Below are 21,561 nucleotides of genomic sequence, written 5' to 3' on the forward strand. Positions count from 1 at the left end.
ACTCTACAGCCCTTCAGATAAATTATTTTATACTTTGTCTAGTCTCTAATGCGTATAGTTTAATTGTTAAAGTGAGCGTCAAACAGCTTCTGAAGGTGATAAAAGTAATAGAGCAATTCCATTGATTATTAAAAGTGGTTACATTACTAGATTGTTAAGCTCTGGTTTTATGTAAATGTTATTTTCTGTAAAAAAAATATTTAAAAATATCTGTGAAATTTCCCTTTAATGGCAATTTCAGCTGTAATTTCTCTTGATTAAGTTTATAGGCCTGCAGAATCACACCTCCTGGTCATGTTGAACTGTGACGAGAACACCACCATTGCTTCCTGCTTTACAAACACGTTCTCTTTATCTCACTCTTTTCGTTAAAAGTGTGTGCAGCTCTGTAGGGTTGCATGTCGCCGAATTCTCATACTAAATGCATAGTCATATCAGAATTTTACAACCACCTCTGTAGTTCTGTAATTACAGACTGTAGTCCCTGTATGTTTTTATTTTTTTGCATACTTTATTATTTTCTCCTCACCCTGTTCTTCAATGCTCAGGACTATCACAGAGCAGCTATTATTTGGGTGATGCGTTATTCTTAGCACTACTACTGCAGTAGCACTGATTAGCATGGTGTATGAGTTGTTGCTGTGTGGTGTTCTGGTACAAGCGAATCAGACCCAGCAGTAGTGCAAACTGTTATTAAGCATATTGGTCCAAGTACCTTTTCACATGGATGGGTTTTGCAAAATCTAGCTAATTCAAGAGCTTGTTCCTTGTGTTCTCACATTCAGTTTTATTTGCAGACTTAAAACCAATTATTGTGGCATGCAAAAATGTAAGACTTCAGAAAGGAGAAAGTGATCACAATATTGTATCAGTGTAAAGGAGAACTTCAGTGTGAGATGGATTTGGTATTTAGGAAAACATGATAATGAGTAAGAACTTTTATCAAAAGTCTCCCTCCTTTTTCCTTCAGCATTCCAAAACATGGCGCATTTAGATGATGCTCCCAACAGGCTTACAGTGCTAATGATAGGGGCATAGTGTTGCCCATTCAACGAAATTCTGTGGATTTAATTCTGTAGGAATATTTTAAAGATGTTTTCAGCAACAGCTGGAATTCATGCATTTCCACTAAATTAATTTTGCAATCTGTTACCCTATTCTACTTATTCGTTTGTTCTCCTCAGCCAAATGATCATGACTTATTTTCAAGATGGCAGCGTGTTTTTTTAACAAACTATATGTCTACTTTCAAAGTTTTTACTCGTTATCATTTTTCACTTCAGCTGAAGTACATTTCACACCGGAATTCTGCTTAAATATATAGCTGCACCCTATGTCACTGTGTCACTGCACATCTATTCATATTACTTTGTGGTTATTTGCAAAGGACTCTTTATTTTCATGTATAAACAGTAGTTAACAGAGTTTGGACAGTAAAACTGCTCACATTCCTGCAGCAGACTTTACTTCCTAGGCATCATGCTATACCAGAGCTCCCAATTCTTTATTAACCTCCCTCTGTAACATGATTAAAATGTAAATCATTCTAGATATGAGTGTTTATCAAATGCCACTAATGTAAAGTGTGTGTGTCTGTGTCTGTGTCTGTGTCTGTGTCTGTGTGTCTGTGTCTGTGTGTCTGTGTCTGTGTGTGTGTGTGTGTGTGTGTGTGTGTGTGTGTTGTGTGTGTGTGTGTGTGTGTGTGTGTGTGTGTGTGTGTGTGTGTGTGTGTGTGTGTGTGTGTGTGTGTGTGTGTGTGTGTGTGTGAAAATGCTGTGTCTATACTCAGCATAGGTCAATATGACTTTGTATAGCCAAACTCTCGTTTCTCAGTTGGATGCCACATGTAACAAATACCGAGCTGCTGATTGGCTAGAAAGTGTGATTACTGCTTGTGGGCTTTTTTGCTTCTTCTAAGTAGCAGGGTGTAGTCTTTTCACAAATTTGAAACTAAATTTAGGGGAGTACAGCAAAAATGTGCGTTACTGCATTAGATGCATTTATATGTCTCTTTAATATTGTCCCACTCATTCTTGTGCAAACGCTTTGAAGGGAGAGAGAGAACGCCACCCTGACGGGCTCAAACACACCACAAGTGCCTCTCTTCTCACCTCAACCCGTTCAAGCACACTCTTCAGCACAGCTATTATTTTTAAGTGAAGCTTTTCAAAAGGCCCAAATGACGCCATTAAACAATGGCTGGCTGTTTTTCCACGCATGAACAGATCTAGCTCAGTATACGTCAGCTTTTGTCAAATAGCACTGCTTTTGGGATGCTACTACTAGAATGTTTTTCTATTCAGTCTCTGTTGCTTGTTTGATTATTTTCACTTGACTTTTTTGTACAGTACCAGTCAACTTTTCATTAAATGTTTATGTTTATATATATATTTTTCCCTCTAGATTATAAGTTAATAATGAAGTCAGACTATGAAGGAACACATAAGGAATCATGTAGAAATCTAAGTGTTAAAACAAACCAAATCTGCGCAGCTGCAGGGAGAAGGGGGGGGGAGATCTGCTGGGGCAGCCTACACTTGCATCACAGCATTGATGGCATTTCTACCAGCTACGGGGACACTTTACCTAGCACTCTGTGCTATATCCTTATAACTAACACTGTTTCTCTAAAAACATTTTGTCCTTTGAGTTTTGACTGTGGGGGAAGGCAGGTAGACGTTCTCTGCTGCAGTGATGTCAGCAAAACAGAGGTGATATGTTTGCATATATGAATGTCTTTCTTCAAAATCCTCTAATTCAGTGATGTAAAGCAAGGCTTTAATAGATATAAACAGCTTTTTTTTAAACAAAAAACTGCTCACAAGACATGCAGTCATACTAAAGACCATAATTGAATGTTTTAAATTGAATAAAAAAACAATGGAATGAGACCTTTTAAAGGAGCAATCAAAATTAATTAGGAACGGCTGTGTGAAAAGGCTACAGCAGTCCAATTACAAAACAGTGAAGAATGTTTTCTGCCCCGCCACCTCTCTAAAAACGAAACTCACATTGGTTGCCAGATTGACGCACAGTGGTAAGAGATGATGATTCATACGTTGTAAACTGATCAGCGAGTGCATATGTTTGCAAGCTATAAAAAAAACTCCAAAAATGTCTCTATAATCTCCCTATAATTACTTAAAACGCTATTATCTACTATACTAGTGGTGGTGGTAAATTACCTAGCTATGGTTAAAAAACCTCAGTGAAGCTCAGTGATTACCTGTTCAGGAGAAAAATAGTCTTGTTTCCATGCCTACAGCACGCAGTTTGTGTTCTATACCCAACAGCCTGGAGTGTGTAAATGGGACTGGGAAATTGGCGGTGGGCAGGTTTGGGTTAGCGCTAAAACCCACATAGTTTACCATGATGTTTCACACAGTTTAAATAAGAACATGCTGGTTGAAGCTTTGCTGACAAAAGTTGCCAGTTTCTTTAACATCTGGTGATGCATCCTAATCATGTTTGTAATTTAATTTTCATGCTGTTATATTTTTGTTTTATCAGTGCAATTAAAGTTATGGATTAATGTATTTATTGTAGTGTTGCATTGATAATGCAAAGCAAAGTTGGTACATTGATAACAGTAACAGTAATCTGTTGCTTATGACGCTTTATTATTTTTATTTGTTTATTAATTATTATATATATATTTTTTACACAGGTACACCCTCAGCACATCGAACTCAGCCATTGCTGCCCTCCTCTGCGCCCTCTATCCTCACTTTCCTGCTCACAGCACCGACAACAGGTAACTGTTAAGTTCACCTCAGTGACATAATTCCTCCGCTGTACTAATTGCGCTTCTTCAGCTGCACTTTTCTTAGGGGTTGAGTGTGTTTAAGTGATGGACAGTCTGTAATTGTATATAATTATTATATATTATATAATTGTGCTTGTGCTGAGGGATTGAAAATGGAGAAAACAGGATCTGATTATGCTGAGTTTTCTTGCATGATGAATATGGTGAGGTCTGAAGTCTGAGGTCGTTTAGAACGGATGTAGATCTATTTCTGTGTCCACTGTCCTCAGGTATCACCTCCAGGCCTTGCGTCACCTTTGTGTTCTTGCAGCAGAGCCTCGGCTGCTGGTTCCTGTGGACGTTGACACTTTAAAGCCCTGCTATGCCATGATGGACGTCACATACAAGGTATGAAAAATGTGGACACTAGCCGGTCACAATTTCTGCTGTCAAAAAGAGGACACATTTCTTTAACATTTTAAAGTAGACATATTATGCAAAATTTACTTTTTGTGTGCTTTTGTATTTTCTTTGGATCTCTGCCCCTATAATGTTCTGTATGTTCTGTTATTTGTTTATTTGTTTGTTATTTGTTTGTACTGAGCGGGTCAACCCGAGTAGGATGGGTTCCTCAGACTGAGTCTTGGTTCCTTCCAAGGTTTCTTCCTCTTAAAGGGAGTTTTTCCTTGCCACTGTGTCACCATAAAATTGGCATCTCTGTGGTGCTGCTCATAAGAGGCATGGACCTGTTTCTTCCTGTAAAGCGGCTTTGTGACAACCTTTGTTGTAAAAAGCGCTATATAAATAAAATTGAATTGAATTGAATAAAACACTCCAAACATGAACAAATCCATCAATCTGTTTTCTGTAAATTAGTTAAAAGTTTGATATTAGAGCTGAGCTGTTTGAATAAGGAAACATTTATAGAACCACCTGAGCACCACTCTTCATCCGTCAACCCCGACCACATAGTGCGGTTCTGATGAGAGCCAGTTTCATCATAATGTTATTTATGGTCTTTGCGACGGCGATGCTTTTAAAGTACTTGAATTTTTTTCGGATCGACTGAACTCCATTTCATAAAAAGTGTGTTACGAATACAGAATTTATAGGAAGCGTTTTCAATTATTCTTTTAGTATTTAAAAAAATACTTTAAATGTAATTCAGTTTGATTTTATTTCAATTAAAATTGGGACTATTTCCATTGATCTTTTTATTAATAGAAACTGTGATATAATTGTACCACATGAGGAGCAGCAGAAGTGTACTTCTGTCAAAAAGTAGAAATATGATTAGGATGTAATTAGTGAGAGGGGGTGCAGGTACAGGCAAATTCATTTTTTTTCTGGTGGGTGAACTGTGGTAAACTTTTACCATGCTTAACCGTGACCGAGCAAGTGACTGAGTCATTCTGGTTGTACGCAGCCCTGCTTGCAGCTTTTGCCTTTAACTGACTTATGTGACCTGGGCTGTGTGCAGTTACCCTACAGAGTAGGGCTGGGCTGCGCAATGTAGAGGTTTTTGCAGAATGTGCAATGTTTTGTGCAGTGTCATTTTTTTTCTATTGCTTAATAAAAAGAAAAAAACACTCTTCTCATTTTACATGACAATATGTACCTGATAATCAATTATATCTACCTATAACCATTACCGGTAATTTAAGTCCAATCACCGATATTTTTTCAACTTCTGAGTAACACATGGCAGTAAAAGGACTTTAGTGTCTGACCCCTTTTGATCTAGATGTCTCAGGCTGCTTCTACCTGAGGAGTGAAATCACATTGTTAAATTAATTACACAGACATCCCCCACCGTTCTGTTACATTACACACATGTAAAATGTAGTAGACGTGACGTCTGTGCGTGACGTGTTAAGAGTGTGTGTGTGTGTGTGTGTTTAATAGGAGACACAGTGGTATGAAGAGACAACTGTGGAATTGATGGCTCCCACCATGCTCCCCGAGCTTCATCTCCTGAAACAGGTAACAGCTTAAATAGCAAAATATGCAAATGATAGAGTGTCTGTCTCGGGCACTTTTCCATCTAAAACAACGACAACCTTCAGAGCAGTAACCTTGAACATCAGGTCGGTCATTCAGCTCAAGTTTGTTTGCGTTTCAAATTAAATTTTAGGTTTTGGTTTTTAAACCACGTTACGTGTGTTGATATAAATTTGTAGTAACACTTTCTATGAATGTCTTGTCTATAAGATTCTATAAACATACTCAATATATTTATAATGTGTAGCACAATATGGCCATATTTATTATCATAATGCATCATCAGCTATGTTTATAAGACACAATATGTCAATATCAAGAACCTCAACAAAGATCCTACTTATGAACATGCACTGAGCCACGCCTTAATTACATTTACATTTACATTTAGTGTATTTAGCAGACGCCCTTATCCAGAGCGACTTACAACAGAGTGCTTCGTTGTTCACTTTAAAATATCCATTGTTAGTTTGTAGAGTCTAGGATCAAGAGACACACCAAGCTTTGACAAAGTTTAGAACCCTAGGAGATTTTTTATTATTTATTTATTTTTTTTAATTAGTTTAATAACTCTTTAAAACACCAGTCTTTAGTCGGCATTTGAAGACTGCAAGTGATTTTGCTGTTCTGACACCCAGTGGAAGCTCCATCACCTTGGTCCTGTAGCACAGAGAAGAGTTTTTTGTTTTCTGTGGGTTTTAAGTGATGGTGGGTCGAGCTGAGCCGTACTGGAAGCTTTAAAAACTCTTGGTACAGATCTGGCTTTAACCATTGCCATCAAGTAGGAAGTAGCTGGTCCGTTTTTGGCTTTGTAATTACTTTTACCACTCATAAATTATACTTATGTTAAATATTATAATAGTTTATATTAATTAATAATGTAGTGCTAGTTTCATGAAACGTAGTAGAGTTAAGGGCTGTTCACAGATTATATACAGTGTTTACTACCAGTCGTTTAGCTCTTTACTAAGAAACTCCTTATAAAAACCAAGTAACACTGACATTTCAAAGATTTGTCATTGCTTTGTCATCCTGGAGGCCGACAGCCCTGCACGTTTTTGTTTTTATTTGCTTTGACACACCCACTTTAACTGTAAATGAGCGCTTGCAAATAAGTTGATTATGTGGGTCAGATGTGCTGAATGTGCAGGTCTCTGGGCCTTACAAGCTGAAATACTGTATATACTGAACCTGCATTTTGTATGTTTGAATTAAACTTATTACATTTAAGAACAAATTAAAATGTATTGATTTTTTAAAATGTTTTTGTTGTGTGTGTGCTCTAAACCTAATTTTTGAGATACATAATGTCAAAACTGTCTACAGGATGTTTCATATTTGTCCTAAATTTTAGTCAGATAGATTTTAACTTTTTTAATTAAACCTAAGTTCTAAGTTTTAAGCTAACAGTTTTAATAAGTCCAAAACACAACAAGGTTTGTTAAAATTAAACTTTAAATAAAATTACACATTGAACAAAGTTTATTTCAAAGTCAGGTATACAAAATGCAGATTCAAATACCAATGACAGATCTCCATACGGAACTGAGGTTGAGGAGCACTTCTGATACACAGCACATTAAATATGAAATGATAGCAGTGCAAACATACCATGAGCTGTAAATGTGTTCAGACCAAATATCACACCTAACACAGAACAAACATCAAATAAAGAATCATGGGATCAGTGTGTCTGCAAAGTGAAACCCTTTGAAACACAGAACTGTGCTCTGTATATAAAATAAAAGTGTATCTGCAGCTTGCTGGACTACAATAGAGTGACTGTATTTAGGTAGATATAATTTCTATAATTATAATTCTACTACATTTAGTTAAGTAAAGTTTTGAATGCATTGTATTTTAAGAGTAGCTACATTAAATTGTCACTGTCCAAGGAAAATCTCCAGTTGATGATTTGAACACACAAAGTGTCCTTTACACTTCGGCGATTTTTTGATGAATAGATCATTTGAGATTCTCCAAAATTACCTGAAATTGACTCTTTATATTGACTTTCACTGAAAGTTAAAGTTTTTATCTTTCTCCTGTTAAGTTTCTGTTTTGGGGATACCTGTTTTTCATTGGACAGTGACAATATACTTTAAATATGTGGTAGGTTTGGAGGGCAGATTTCATCAAGGTGCAGGACTGCAATGGTAAAAATGAGCAAAGTTGTTAAAGGGAAAGGGTAGCCCTGTCCTCATATCGAGGAAATGTTTTTACTACAGGCTTCACTCAACAAAACCATCAATTATATCCTGTGCTGTCTTCTCTGCCAGCCTAAACCCTGTTTTTTATGGGCATATTTGATTTGGTGCTTGTATTTAATAGCTAAATAAAGCTGTGATTATGAAGTGTTCTTTTTATTATTAAAAACAAGGGAATTCTGGCACACATGTCCACAAGCCTAGACCGATATACACGTAACTTACTGAGTGACTGCACACCCTGCTTAACTTATGCTAACACCCTAATAACTTTATAAAACTAATACAAAAAATGCTTAAATCACTAAGGCTAAAAAGTGAGGTCTATGGGCCAGTTGTAGTAGTTTGTTCAGCATCAATTGGTCTTTTTCTGGCATACAATAAATACATCAGCAAGTATTGGTTTGAAATATTTCATATCCGATACAATCTAATTCATTCTTATATAATCATGCATCCCTACTTATTATTGAATGACTCCCACTTGTAAATGAACTAAAACCCACTGTCCCCCCTAGATTAAGGTGAAAGGTCCGAGATACTGGGAGCTGAACATTGATCTCAGTAAAGGAACTCAGCATCTACAGTAAGTCTGAACAACAAACCATATTTTATTAAAAGTCCAGTATTTTAGGTCCAGTAATTTATGTCCCTTTTTAATTTTTTTTTTGGCTTGTAGGTCAATTCTCTCCAGAGATGGTGTTCTCTATGTAAAACTGCGTGCAGGACAGCTGCCCTACAAGGACGATCCACGTGGCTGGAAAAGTCTGCTGGCCCCCGCTGTCAACAGAAACCCAGAAGTGCGCACTTTCAAGGTCTGTTGGGATGGTGGGAAAATATCACAGTCTAAACCGCAGCCCAAAGACTAGTTTGACTAAGAAATGTCATTATTTATTGTAGCTTAAAGTGCAAATAATGGCTGCTGTTCATCCAGCTAGAGGACACGCCATAGCTTGACATGAAGGGTTTAAAAGGTGGAGGGCCATTGAAATTTTACCCCACAAATTGTCTACAGTTTTGCTCAGCGTCCCTACTAGTTCCATGGTGCCGTACCTGGACCTACAGAGGCTTCACAGGTAGTCACACTACTGCAGGAAGGCACACTGATATGTGCCATTGCCAAAAGCTCTGCAGTCTCCCAGCATAGTCTTAGGGTACGAAGGGGATTACAGGAGACAGACAGTTACTTAAAGAAAGCTAGACCACTGTCTGCTCCTTTGTGCAGAAAAGCCTGCTGTCATCTTGTTAGATTCTGTCGTCTTGTTTATTCTGTAAAAACATCCATCATTCTGAGATGATGCAATGGAATTTTAGCTAATTGTACTAACCTGCTGCGAATTTTCTTACTTTCTTTTTGATTTTGAGTTGCCTTTGAATTTTACCCTCTGTAGGGTAATAATTTTAATTTCCTTAAAAATATGTGGCATCTTTTTGTTCCTATCACATTACCCAATCCATATCAGGAAAGATATTGTGTATTTTGCCAATTGAGATGCAATTTCTGATTTTTAAAGTGTTCCTTTATTTTTAATTTTTTGTATAAAATATAAAAATTAAACATGTTTAATGTTTGTTTGAGACTTACTCTGATTCTTGATGTCTGTCTAATTTCCCCCATTTCTTTTTATCTCTCTCTATGTCTCATGTTCCCCTCTTACCTTCTATTCTGCAGCCTGAAGCTATCTCGACCTTTACCTCAGATGCTGCTTTGGTTTCTTTTGCTGAGTACTTCTGCAAAGCCTCTGAGAACATGAAACAAGTGAGTTGACCTTATACTTTTTCAATGGGATGTGAAAGACTTGTTTTAGATATGCTGAAGTACAGAAAGATGCAAATGATAGTAATAGCAAATAATTGTTGACAGATTTTCTGTAAATACACTATGTTCTTTTTTTGGTTATGTATCAGGTTTAACTAAATATATGACATGGTAAATACAGTTTATTTTTTTGCTCCACCCATCCTTACACACCTATAACGTTTTTGAGGTCAGGAAGTTGCTGTTATTATGGTGGTTTTCCTTATTGTTGGTGTTTCTCTGTTTATCCCCCCAGGAGACTGTGGCCTTATTCTCAGCTATTCTATATGAATGTGTGACCCAGGAGAACCCAGAGATGCTGCCCACCCATATCGCTATAGATCAGGTAAGTTTAGTCAAACTGCAATATTTATGAATAGACAGCTCCATTTCCTTGAAATATATTGTAACTTTTCTCAGCACTGCCAGATTAAGATTCCCAGACAGAACTTTATATTGGGACATATTTAGACATTAAATAATAGAAGGCATGATATGGTAGCTTTATTATTCCATTGGTATGCAGTCTTAAGGACAAACATAGTTAATCAACACTGTACACTGCATTCACAGGGCAGGTAACACAGGTTCACAGAGAAAATTACCTAGCTGTGGTGAGCGACCCATAGCTGAAGCTCAGAGATTCCTTTCTAAGAAGAAAATTAGTTTGCTTGGCATCCGTCTTCTAAACTTTCTCCATCTGTCAAACTCCAGAACCCAATGCTGCTTTTGTTTGCTGTTTGCTTGGTTGCTTCCATGGCTGATCTGATTATAAACCCTGTTCCTATTATACTTGGATCTTATAGGATAATATTAATATGATAATAGGATCCTATACTTGGGCAAACACACTCTGCTTAAACTAATACCCCACAAAAAGTGTGTGTTTGCATGGTTTTATTGAACACAACATGTTAACATTCACAGTGCAGGGTGGAAAAAGTAAACTTTTAATGACAGGTTGACCCTCCTTTGGCAGCAAAAATTTCAACCAAACGTTTTCTGTAGTTGCAGATCAGACCTGCATAATAGTCAGGATGAATTTTGGATCATTCCTCTTCACAAAACTGTTTCAGTTCAGCAATATTCTTGGGATATCTGGTGTGAATCGCTCTCTTGAGGTCATGATGCCACAGCATCTCAATTGGGTTGAGGTCAGGACTCTCCAGATGAAGCCATTCAGTTGTTGATTTCCTTCTTTGTTTTGGGTCGCTGTTCTGTTGCATCATCCAGCCTCTGTTGAGCTTCAGTCGGTGGACAGATGGTCTTAAGTTGTCCTGCAAAATGTCTTGGTTAACTTTTCATTTTCATTAATTTTTTCCGTTAATGACTGCAATCCATCCAGGCCCTGAGGCAGCAAAGCAGCCCCATACCATGATGCCGCCTCCACCATGTTTCACAGTTGGGATGAGGTTTTGATGATGGTGTGCTGTGCCTTTTTTTCACCGCACATAGCGTTGTGTTTTCCTTCCAAACAACTAAATTTAGTTTCATCTGTCCACAGTATATTTAGCCAGTAGTGCAGCAGTGTTTTTTTGTGTGAGGCATGATTCTCATCAAGCTATGCTTCTGAAGAACAGCAAACTCAAAACTGATGTGTGATTTTTATAGGGCAGGGCAACTTTAACCAACACATCTAATCTTATCACATTCTGGCTCAATAAAACCTTTGTTCGGTATTAGTTTGCACAGACTGTGTTTGTCTGTTGTTGTGACTTAGATGAAGATCAGAACACATTTAATGACCTATTTATGCAGAAGTCCAAGTAATCCCAAATGGTTTACATACTTTTTCTTGCAACTGTATAGAAACCAGATGAGCTGGCATCTCAGGGTACATGTGTGTTTATCTGTTTGTGTGTACAAATGGTTCTGTAATCTTGCAGGCGGTGAAGGGTCTGGAGCGTGGCGAGTTAAATGAGACCTTCTGCCTGTGGCAGATGAAGCTGGTGCTGGAAATGTGCGAGAGTGATGTGTTGCAACAAAGACTGCGGGACACAAGACAGGGCCGTGGTCTGCTGCTTAGCTCAGAGTTTCTGCCCGTCATGAAGAGCTTGGCTGACCAGGCGCTCGACCGCTGGCTCTGTGGTGAGAAAGCCCTGTGTTTTTTTTAAGTTAGCAAATGATTTCAAAGTGATATTTTTTAGTAGTTAGGGTATTTAAAAGGGCAAAATGACTTACTTTAGCCTTTGAGGTCCTGTTGTGGTTTGCAGCATTCAGAGAACATTTCAGTATTTTCAAGATCAGGAAATTTACTGCAGTGTACTTACTGCATTCTAAAAAAAAAGTGTTTAATAGTGTTTCTGTGTCTCTTTCTAGTTATGATAATGAATGTGTGAATATGTTGTGTAAATGCTGCAGTAGAGAGTGCAGTAACACAGTCTGTTTCAATACTGTTGTACTACAAACAAAAGCTTTTGAAATCCTCATTTATTTGCATCAATTTCGAAGCTCAATGTTTTTCCACTATTACAGATAAGCCCTCAAACCCCCTTTCCCCCTCCACACTCCCAAATCCCCATCCCCATCAATTTTCATACAGAAGCCAACCTTAGGATGGACATAGCACATTTTGGCTAAAGCTTTGCAATACATTAAAAATGAAAATGATAACCTACATACATAGGGAAATCCTCTTGTAAAATAAAAATATATATATAAATACGAACACACACATACACCAAATTTGATTAAACACCACCCAAGTCCAATTTTTCATGGTCTTTTATCAGTGTGGGTTAGCGCTTCTTTGCATGAGTAAAGAGCTTCAGCAAACATGTCTGTTTCTGTGGAACACTAAGCTGTTGTGAATGACTGACTGTGAGAGTTTTATGAATCAACAGGGTTTTGATAGAGCTTTGCTCTTCTTGTTTACCAACCTTTGATCCTTTATACACAGACAACGCCCATGCTCTGCAGTCGTACGTAAGCGGCCATCCCACGAATGAGGATGCAGACACCAACATGCTGGCCTGCTTCCTGGTCTACCACTCTGTTCCCAGCTTCAGGAAGATGACAAATACAGAGCTGGATGGTAAAGACACTGATTGTACTGCTTATAAATGATTTTAAGTTAATAAGTGGCCAGCTGGCAGTTTTTTTTTTTTTTTTTTTTAGATATGTATCAAAACAACTGCACAGAGACCTGCGAGAGGAGGTGATCTCAAACTGTTCCGTCCCGGCTGTCGAACATACTCCTCATGTTTGAGCTAAACAGTTGTTCAGTTAGAGTTTAACCTGATTTACTACCCGCATTATTACTAGTTATGAACAATTGCTGTGTCTTTTTTCACACTGTGATATATGCAGCATCGTTTGCCGTTGCAATTTTATGAACATCCGCGATGATCCGCGTCTGATTGAAGATACAGATTTGCTGTATTTTTAGTGTTAAAGCACATTCACACTGCACAACTATGTGCTATTCTGGTACACAGGACCCCCTTGCTTTATTTACAGACAACTCTGACCTGGGAAGACAACATGCTCATGTGTTTTGTTTAGTTACATTTGGTACTTCCTTGTATCTTCATGCCCTTAAGACTGTGCGGGGAGACACAGCAAACCTTCTTGTGATTGCACAAATGGATGTGCCAACAAGAATGCCAAAACAAAAAAACAACCCAAATTAACTTTTAGAACTAACTAACCTAACAAGAACCAACAAAACACAGGAGAGAAAAGAAACATTCCTTAACAGAGCTACATTGGCTTTATAACATATTTGAAGTGTACTTACAAAACGTAGGTATGAGAACATTAAAATGAAATAACAGAATACTTCAATTATCTAAACAGCTCAGATTTACTTGGTCTGGGCAGCATGGTGGTAAAATGGGTCGGGTGTCACGCTGAACTCCACAGCGCTTTATTGTGACGCAGGACTAGGAAACAATTAGTCAGCTCCTCCCTCACACAGGTAACCTGCAGGAGTGATAGAGAGAGGAGAGAGAGAAAGAAAAAGAACACAAAAGCGATGTAGCTCAAAAAGGAAAGGCATAATAAAAATAACATGGACTGTCTGTGTACCCTGAAAGAGCTGCAGGTTGTGCTGCTTCATGCTACTAGTAGTGACAAGGACACTAGCAAAATGCAGGAGACTAGAGGAATCAGTGATAAAGGATAATGTCTGTGGTCACTACCTGCAAAACCATTCCCTGTTTGTGGGTTGTATTTTTGTTGCATTTACGGTAAGGCACCTGTTGTCACTTCCTTTGCACCAAAGCAGGTGAACGTGATTCACAGTAGCTTTAGGCTTCCTAATTGAGCAGATTAATATCCCAGAAATTTAAATGACTTAGTGATATACTATTTTTTTGAGCAGTGTACAATGCATAAATCCACCAGTTGGGAATTGCAATGTTTTGAATGTGTACATATTCAAATATTTTAAAATCATTCAAAACTATGTCCACCTGCATTTGCATTATAAACAAATAATGTTATTTCTGTATGGTCATAAATAATGCAAACTGTATTAGATGCTGTCTGGGCATTTACAGGAACACTGTCAGCTGGATATACAATCAACACCACCTGGAACAATAAATTATTAAACATTTAGACTGATATGGGCAAAATTTAATGAACTACACATGCAGATGTAGTGTAAAGCAACATGTCTGATGGCTCTGGTTGGAGATGTAGAGGTTCCTAATGATATCCTTAAATAAACCATCCAATGCAGATTGAATATTTGTGCAGATTTTGTGGTAGGGGATGTTTTGGTATTGTGTCAACTAGCATTGTAAACATTTTCAATCAAGGAAAAATGCATGGAACCTTGAGCGCAGGTCTTCTAGATTTGTGACTCATGACAGCACAGTGCCTCTACACTTGTATTTGTTAGTCGTTTCCCCCAAGACAGGTGCAGAATGGCATCGGTTTATCTTCATTGATTAATTACTTGTGAAGGCACTGTGGTTAGCACCAAGATAACTAGTTTGTTGTCATGCATCATGTGTTCACAAGGCCTGATGTCATGGTGCAGCGGCAATTTCTTTGATGCCAGATCACCTTTGGTCTTTATTACAGATACTTTGACAACTCACTGGTTCGTTAATAAGGTCCCGGATTGAAAATGTATGGGATTCTGTTTGACGCAGTATAAAAACTCCACCCCTACCACAAAATCTGCAGCAATATTACCAACCTCAACAGTTGTACTCTACAATACTACTTCTGTATGTGTAACTCAAAAATTCTAGCCTATATAAGGGCTGCAATGATTAGTCAATACAATCAACAGTGTTAAATATTTAAACAAATTTAATTGTTGACTAATCGTTATTTGTAACAGTACAGCATTACACAAAGTGCTGGGGACAGAAGCGCAATGGGAAATGGGTAAATGGCTCACTCACACAGTTTACACTCAACTTAGTCTGTCTCCCCAAAAGTGCCGAAACACAACAGATTACATATTTAATCACTAGCTGTGTATTCTGTTGTCTTTGGGCACTTTTGAAGTACTTTTCATGTTTAAACAACATTGAAATGCCTTTTAAATCTCATGTTCAGCTGTTTTTATCATTTTTAAAGATGAAGGACATGGCAGAAATAACCGTTGACTAATCGACTAATCAAAAAAAAAAAGAATTAGTCAACTACCAAAATACTCATTAGTTGCTGCCCTAGCCTATATCAGTCTTAATGTTTAAATATTTATTGTTCCTGGTAACCTTTATCTTTCTTCCTAAAAGCATTGAAATCTGACTCTTCCCTCTTGGTGTTAAGTGTATTGGGTTGGTGACTTTTTAACCCGACCAGTGACACTGAGGTGTTTAAAGACTCCAGAGTTGCACTGATGTTGGTGTACTGATATATTCTAACTCTAATCAAATCTAAATATGATCACTTAAGGTCTCATGGTGTTCCCGTTCCTTTAAACGATGTGGAACATTCTTTACAGCACTCTGTCCTTCACTTTAACTAATTTTACACCCCACCAACAGTCTATTTTTACACCCCGTTCTGCGATGTTTAAATAGCAGTGGTGCTTCTGAATATATCTACACCAATGGCCGTGGTGATTTAGAAATTCGGTGTGTTCCGGTGAATTTCTGGTGTATTATCTTCGCAACGGAAAACACAACTGAACCCCTAACTGGAAACAACCTAGACAGATGTCAGCAGTCAGACGTTCATTGCTCTCTTGGCAAGTGAATTATCAAGACTTTGTCTTATTACTTTTATTAGTTTTTGCTAAATCAAGAGTGAAATTAATGAAATTCGCTAACTGGTTGAACAATTATATCAATACCCATGGGTATTTAAGCAAATTAAATAGTGTAGAGGAAGAGGTGGACATGCAATTGAAATAACACACACTTGGCTCTGAAAGGGAATGGAAAGTGACATGGGTTGATGGGTTTATTGCATGTTGCACCCAAAACACACCCATGATTGATTAAGAAAATCAGTACATGTCTTTTGCGCGTTTTGAGCCATGCAAGGTGTACTTTTTCTGTTGTTATGATAGCAAAGACACACTGACACGACGTGAATCAAGCTGCACCTTGCGTGGTTGCTAAAATAGATTGCTAAAATAGGGCTCATTATATGGACACATACTAAACATCCTGAAAGCATCACAGTACTGTGTGTGAATGTGTGATAACATGTTGTGCTGGAGATAAAATGTGCCTCTTTTTAAAAGTGTATATATTTTAATGTATATTTTAACAATTGAAATGAAGACTGTTTTGCATTCCATATAACTGGTTCTGACATCATTTCTAGAATAAAATGTTAAAATACATGTTATGAAATTGTCATTTATGTTAGATTTGGATTTAACCCTAAAGTATTTAGTCATGTGCCCTGTCTATTGCTATATAAAAAAAACGGGAATAAGGTAGTGATTTTTTCATCAATATTTTGTGTCTGGGTTTATGGTTTAAAAGACCAGTGTTTAGTAATACAGAGTTCTATTAAGCCTACCAAAGTCCAAAATATGTTCAGCTATTATATTTTAACATGAGTGTTCTGATTTCTCTTCAGGGAGCTCATCTTTCCCTGAGCTGCTGTTGAAGTTCAGTAAGCTGGGTGTTCCTGTGCGTGCTCTGCTGCGCCTGAGTCCGCTGTTCCTTCAGGCATGTGGCTCTGGATCCGGACTAGGACTCTCCCTTTGACCAAGTTGCAACAGAGACTACTTAACCTTTTCTTAGAGAACAAGTAAGCCACTGCATCATTACTAGTTCCTGAAGGACATGGCCAACCACTCCTGCACTGCAGCCATGTAAATAATTTGTATCTATGTTTGTACCTGTAATAGTGTCAATAAATACGATTTGAGTATTCTTCTTTTTATTTGTTTTTTTAGTGCTGTCAACATTAACGTGTTAACACTTTGGATTAGTTTCAGAGTTTGGATGCCACCTTCCACTGTAATTCCCTTCTTTTATAAAGCCTGGTGACTGGTTAATGGTATTAAGCAATGTAAACACTGCATCATTTACTACTGCTGGGTTCAGAAGGTAGATTTATTTAATTTATGCTGATATATAGATTAAATTTCTCTCTCTCACCCTCGCACAAACACAACAGACACAAATACAAATATTGATTATTTTGGTTGCATTTAAATAGGCATTTTTAAAAGCTTATTCTTAAGGCGAAGAACCGGTTTGATTAATTGCGATTAATAACAGAATTCTGATAATTAAATAAATTTTTAATCGATTGACACCACTGTTCATTTTGTGTTAAATAAGAGCCTTCCTATGTAAATGGAGTCTGTCTAAATGTTTCTTAGTGCTGTTTCCATTATTTACTCAGCAAAACAAGCTTCACATGAGCGTTCCTGCACAAATGAAAAACATTCCCCAGTCTGGAAACATCACCACACACACCCACTCACATTCCACCCTATTTAAATAGCTAAGTTTCTCTGTTTTATATAGGGCCTACCACACTGTGCTTCGATTATAGCATTCTGGCCTTGGTGCGGCAGAAGTGAAAGTCCTTTTTAAGCTGGGAGCTTTTTTAGAAAGACAAAAGCAGCCTGTTGCTCTTCATTTAGAGTTGGAACACTTTGTTGTTTGCATAAATGAAAGGGGAAAATCCTGGGGCAGAACTGTGTATTCTGCTTTTTTTTCCCTCCTTCTTCCCCCAAATTACAGGACTCTTTGAACTGTCATATGAGCTTCACCACAACACTGCTGCAGGCACATAAACTGTGTATGTGACCGGTCCCCACTGTGCTTCCTGTGTGTTCCTGTGAGTAGGGTAACAGTGGGTAGAGGTCTTACTTTCTGTAAACCTGTGCTGGAAGTTCTCTATAATCTAAATATGTTTCCAGGGTTTCTGCAGATCCTTAAAAGTCCTAAAGTTATACATCTGTTTATCTTAAATGCCTTAATTTGTCTTAAAACCTCATAAACCCATCTCCCATAGGTCTTTAAAATCCAATTTTCGCACATATCATTTAGCAGTTGTCAATTTTCATATTGCACTTCCGCACTGGAAAGATTTTTTTTTGCCATTCTGTTTTTGTATACTTATAGTAGTCTTAACTTTCTCTCTGAGTAATATTAAAAAGTCCTAAGAAGTCTAGCATTCTAATTTCCCCATTGCTGCAGATACCCTGTGTTTTTTCTTACGTGTGGAAAAGCTCTAGACTGCACACTAGTTCCTCTCATCCACTGAAGCTCTGAGCAGCAGAGTTGTGTGTGCAATTGAGAGAGGTGCGGAATGTGTCTGAGAGCCTAATTACTGTCTGCTTTCCTCTGGTTTTAAGTGAATGAGAGAACTAACGGACACTTCTTCCCCCAGCAGTTGTCATGCTGTGAAAACCGCAGAACTGAAGTGTTCTTTGTAAGAAAGAGGCCATAGACGTTTTCTTTGCGCAATTTTGTGTGACTGAACGCTACCACTTCTGCTGTGAGCTCACAACATAAAGCGATCATCTTATGCCTTACATTTTTCATGAGAAAAATACTTTTATTCAGAGCTCCAAATCATATATTATGGGAAGGTATCAGATGAGGAATAACTTAAAGGATAATTTAACAAAGGTATGTACAAATAAATAACTCTTCACATTAACTATTCGAAAGATTGTGATGGGTAATACAAGGAATTGTTATGGTAATGGGAGACGCATATCCAAAGTGTTTTTAATGCTTATGAAAGCTACATCATGGTAAAGTATAATGGTGTTACTAGGAAAACTGGTCCTCTGTTGATTACAGCCAGAAAGGGTGGTGGATTGTGTTGACTGTTGCTTCACATATATTGCAGATGCTGGCAATCAAATGAAGGAAGAGATGATGTGAGAATGTGTGGAATGTGAACAATGATGTTGTGCAACTTCTGTGGCATGCAGTCAACAACAACTGCTTTCTCACACAATGTTTCTTACTTTATAGAAACGCTAAACAGTTCAGTCCAGTCCACATGATACAGAGAGTACTGACATTGTGGGGAGGAGGGTTAATGAACACAGCTTTTCCATGCCCCACTGACCACTGTGATGTGGAATAAGAAGCAGCTGCTTTTTAATGTCGTCATTTCTGACTTTGAGCTTGTGTAGACAAGCTCTGGGTACAAAATTCCCATACACACCCTTTTCTCACTGCCCGTAAATCCAGGCTGATGTGGGAGCGGCAGAAATGTCGAACACTGCGCTCAGCCCTCGCTTCTTCTCTCTGCCTCCAAAGCCAGCACCTCCCAGAACTTCCTGGAGCCCCATGTGCACCAACAGAATAAAAAGACTGAATCTGAAATGCAATTTAAAGCCTTTCTAATTGAACTAATTTGGCTCTTTAGGTACCTTCTTGTAAATGTACAAAGTATTTCTTATGAATATATTCCTAATAAATGTGTTCTGTATTTCACCACCATAACTCTCGTCTGAATGTAGAATGGATATATATGTATATATATATAAAATGTATAAAAGAGGGTCAGGCTGACGTCAGCAGAACCCTGACCAATCACAAGGCTAACATATCTCTGCCCTCTTCTAGTCTGGGCAATCCCAATATGCAAGCTGCTGAGCTGCTGTTTAGAAACCATCTTTGTGGAGCAGTTTAAGCTTATATTAGGTGTGACCTGTCCTCTCTATACATATGATGACTACAGCTTTGCCCCCACAGCCAATTTATACTTCTGTGTTGAACTTAGAAAGGTAACTACGCATTGTGCAATGCGGACATCAGGAGCTGTGATGTATTCAGTATTAAAATAATAAAAATAAAAAGGAAAAAATAAAAATAAACAAGAAGAGTTGTGTCCAAACTTTTGATTGGTCCTGTATGTATTTATTTAAAGTCAGTTTAATGGGCAATAAAGTTGTATCTTCTCTTATCTTCCGTGGCCCTTGGGGAAAAAAAGTTATCTAAAGTTCTGGGTCGCTCACCCAGATGTTCAGTGCTCGAGAGGAGGGGAATAACTTCATTCATAATGTTTAATGCACTTTTTGAAGCTGTGCTTCAGCCAGTCGCTCGCGCTGCTGCAGTGGGTGTGACCAACAGCGCCGGAGAAAGTCAGCGCGACCGACTACATGAATGACTCAAGTTCACCGAGCAGCGTAAAAAAAGAAACACATTCAAACGAGGAGAGGAGGAAGGAGCTCGGATTAGATTATTCGCTGGCTCGCGGAGCACCAAGCGCTCGTGCATTAAAAGTGTGCATCAAAAAAACAGTAGTCAGATGTAGCTGCAGCTCGAGCTAGAGAAGTTGAAGTTTTTTTTTTATTATTCTTTTCTTTAAAAAAAAAAACCCATATCAGAACCAGAGCAGAGGACTCAGATACTCAAAGTAATACAGGGGTAAGTAACTCAGCTAAGTTACAATGTCCTCTCAGCGCTGCTCTCTCTCTCTCTTCTACACACACTTTCTGTCTAACGCCTGCAGCTTTTAACACACAAAGTGCATAGAGATACATAGATAGATTAACATCGCATTATCTGCTGCAGACACTCTTAGAATGGATTGTGCAACTCTACACATTCATATATGCACACACGCTATAAAACTCATTTCTAAAACTATTTTCCACAGTTAAACACACTGATACGCCTAATAAACAGGACAGCAGGTTTTCTGCACTTTATAGTTTAGAGTTTCCATCCAGAAACTGCTCTTTAGACTGCTCTTCAGTATCTCTAGATTAAGCTGTAGGCTCTCAGCTGCTCTGGCGCGTCTCTACACGTGTTCATATTTTAAACGCATTTGCTGTGCGTGTGGTTAAGTTAAGCAGAGTATAACCATCGCAGCAGATCATATACTCTATGTTTTAGGATTCATTTATATTAATAAATATGTATATACCATAATGAGTCTGCTGACTTTAATCTCATTGGGCGGCCGGGCTGAGATAAGAGGAAGTGAGCTGAGGCTTCCTGTTCCTCCTCTCGATTTCAAAATCCGAACAACGTTTCCCAGAGAGACAGCAGCAGAACTTTCAGTCAACGATGATCGATTTTTACGTTGATTCAACATTGAGATCCAACGTTATGGGTTTATAGAATACAGTACAGCACCAGTCAAACGTGTGAACACACCTCTTTAATCTCATTCGCTGTGTTTCCTCCCTTTTTTAGGATTTTCCACATTGTATATTTAATATTAAAGACATTATATGAAAGCTATATAGGAACACATGCGAGAAAAAAAGTGTGAACAGGCCAGGATATTTTTTACTTTAGATTGTTCTAAAAGTAGCACATTTATCTTTGAGAATCTTTGAAATCTGCTTCATGAGGTAGAGTCACCTGGAATAGTTTCTCAGCATCGTAAAGGAGTTCCCAAATCCCCATCTCAGTTGATCAGATTTAGGTCAGGGGATTGTGGAGGACTAACAC

General features: G+C 38.0%; 1 protein-coding gene and 1 long non-coding RNA gene across 2 annotated transcripts in view; both read left to right on the forward strand.

Annotated features, from left to right (window-relative positions):
• The window catches only part of anapc1 (anaphase promoting complex subunit 1), an 87,929-nt gene extending 70,877 nt beyond the window's left edge, over positions 1 to 17,052 (forward strand). The window contains exons 38-47 of the mRNA XM_049481326.1: positions 3,668 to 3,754; positions 4,036 to 4,153; positions 5,651 to 5,728; positions 8,472 to 8,539; positions 8,633 to 8,768; positions 9,626 to 9,712; positions 10,008 to 10,097; positions 11,638 to 11,839; positions 12,651 to 12,785; positions 16,754 to 17,052. Coding sequence (XP_049337283.1) covers positions 3,668 to 3,754; positions 4,036 to 4,153; positions 5,651 to 5,728; positions 8,472 to 8,539; positions 8,633 to 8,768; positions 9,626 to 9,712; positions 10,008 to 10,097; positions 11,638 to 11,839; positions 12,651 to 12,785; positions 16,754 to 16,884 — 1,132 coding nt within the window. The 3' untranslated portion in view covers positions 16,885 to 17,052. The remainder of the gene's footprint in view (positions 1 to 3,667; positions 3,755 to 4,035; positions 4,154 to 5,650; positions 5,729 to 8,471; positions 8,540 to 8,632; positions 8,769 to 9,625; positions 9,713 to 10,007; positions 10,098 to 11,637; positions 11,840 to 12,650; positions 12,786 to 16,753) is intronic.
• Positions 17,053 to 20,235: 3,183 nt separating this feature from the next.
• The window catches only part of LOC125802970 (uncharacterized), a 100,253-nt gene continuing 98,927 nt past the window's right edge, over positions 20,236 to 21,561 (forward strand). The window contains exon 1 of the long non-coding RNA XR_007440016.1: positions 20,236 to 20,526. This is a non-coding gene — a long non-coding RNA (uncharacterized LOC125802970). The remainder of the gene's footprint in view (positions 20,527 to 21,561) is intronic.

The sequence above is a fragment of the Astyanax mexicanus genome, chromosome 7 (genome assembly GCF_023375975.1).
Source record: "Astyanax mexicanus isolate ESR-SI-001 chromosome 7, AstMex3_surface, whole genome shotgun sequence".
Taxonomy (NCBI): Eukaryota; Metazoa; Chordata; class Actinopteri; order Characiformes; family Acestrorhamphidae; genus Astyanax; species Astyanax mexicanus.